Source organism: Meleagris gallopavo, unplaced genomic scaffold (assembly GCF_000146605.3).
Source record: "Meleagris gallopavo isolate NT-WF06-2002-E0010 breed Aviagen turkey brand Nicholas breeding stock unplaced genomic scaffold, Turkey_5.1 ChrUn_random_7180001881183, whole genome shotgun sequence".
Taxonomy (NCBI): Eukaryota; Metazoa; Chordata; class Aves; order Galliformes; family Phasianidae; genus Meleagris; species Meleagris gallopavo.
Genome location: NW_011145366.1, coordinates 1 through 396, shown reverse-complemented (window position 1 = coordinate 396; position 396 = coordinate 1). Strand labels below are relative to the sequence as shown.

The window sequence follows — 396 nt, the reverse complement described above, 5'->3', positions numbered from 1 at the left end:
CGAGACGCAGGAGCTGGCCTCCAAGCGGGTGGACATCCAGAACAAGCGCTTCTACCTGGACGTGAAGCAGAACGCCAAGGGCCGCTTCCTGAAGATCGCCGAGGTGGGCGCCGGCGGCAACAAGAGCCGCCTGACGCTCTCCATGTCGGTGGCGGTGGAGTTCCGCGACTACCTGGGCGACTTCATCGAGCACTACGCGCAGCTGGGGCCCAGCCAGCCCCCCGAGCTGGCGCAGGCGGCCGACGAGCCGCGCCGGGCGCTCAAGAGCGAGTTCCTGGTGCGGGAGAACCGCAAGTACTACATGGATCTGAAGGAGAACCAGCGCGGGCGCTTCCTGCGCGTCCGCCAGACCGTCAACCGCGGCCCGGGGCTGGGCGCCGCGCAGGGCCAGACCAT

At 68.9% G+C, this 396-nt stretch overlaps 1 protein-coding gene across 1 annotated transcript; it reads left to right on the top strand.

Moving 5' to 3' along the window:
- Positions 1-6: 6 nt before the first annotated feature.
- On the top strand, positions 7-392 carry LOC104916294 (transcriptional activator protein Pur-alpha; the record flags this gene model as incomplete). The annotated part of the gene is made up of 1 exon (XM_010727340.2): positions 7-392. A coding segment is annotated over exon 1 (250 nt), but the record flags the coding sequence as incomplete, so codon positions are not given.
- Between the last annotated feature and the right edge of the window lie 4 nt (positions 393-396).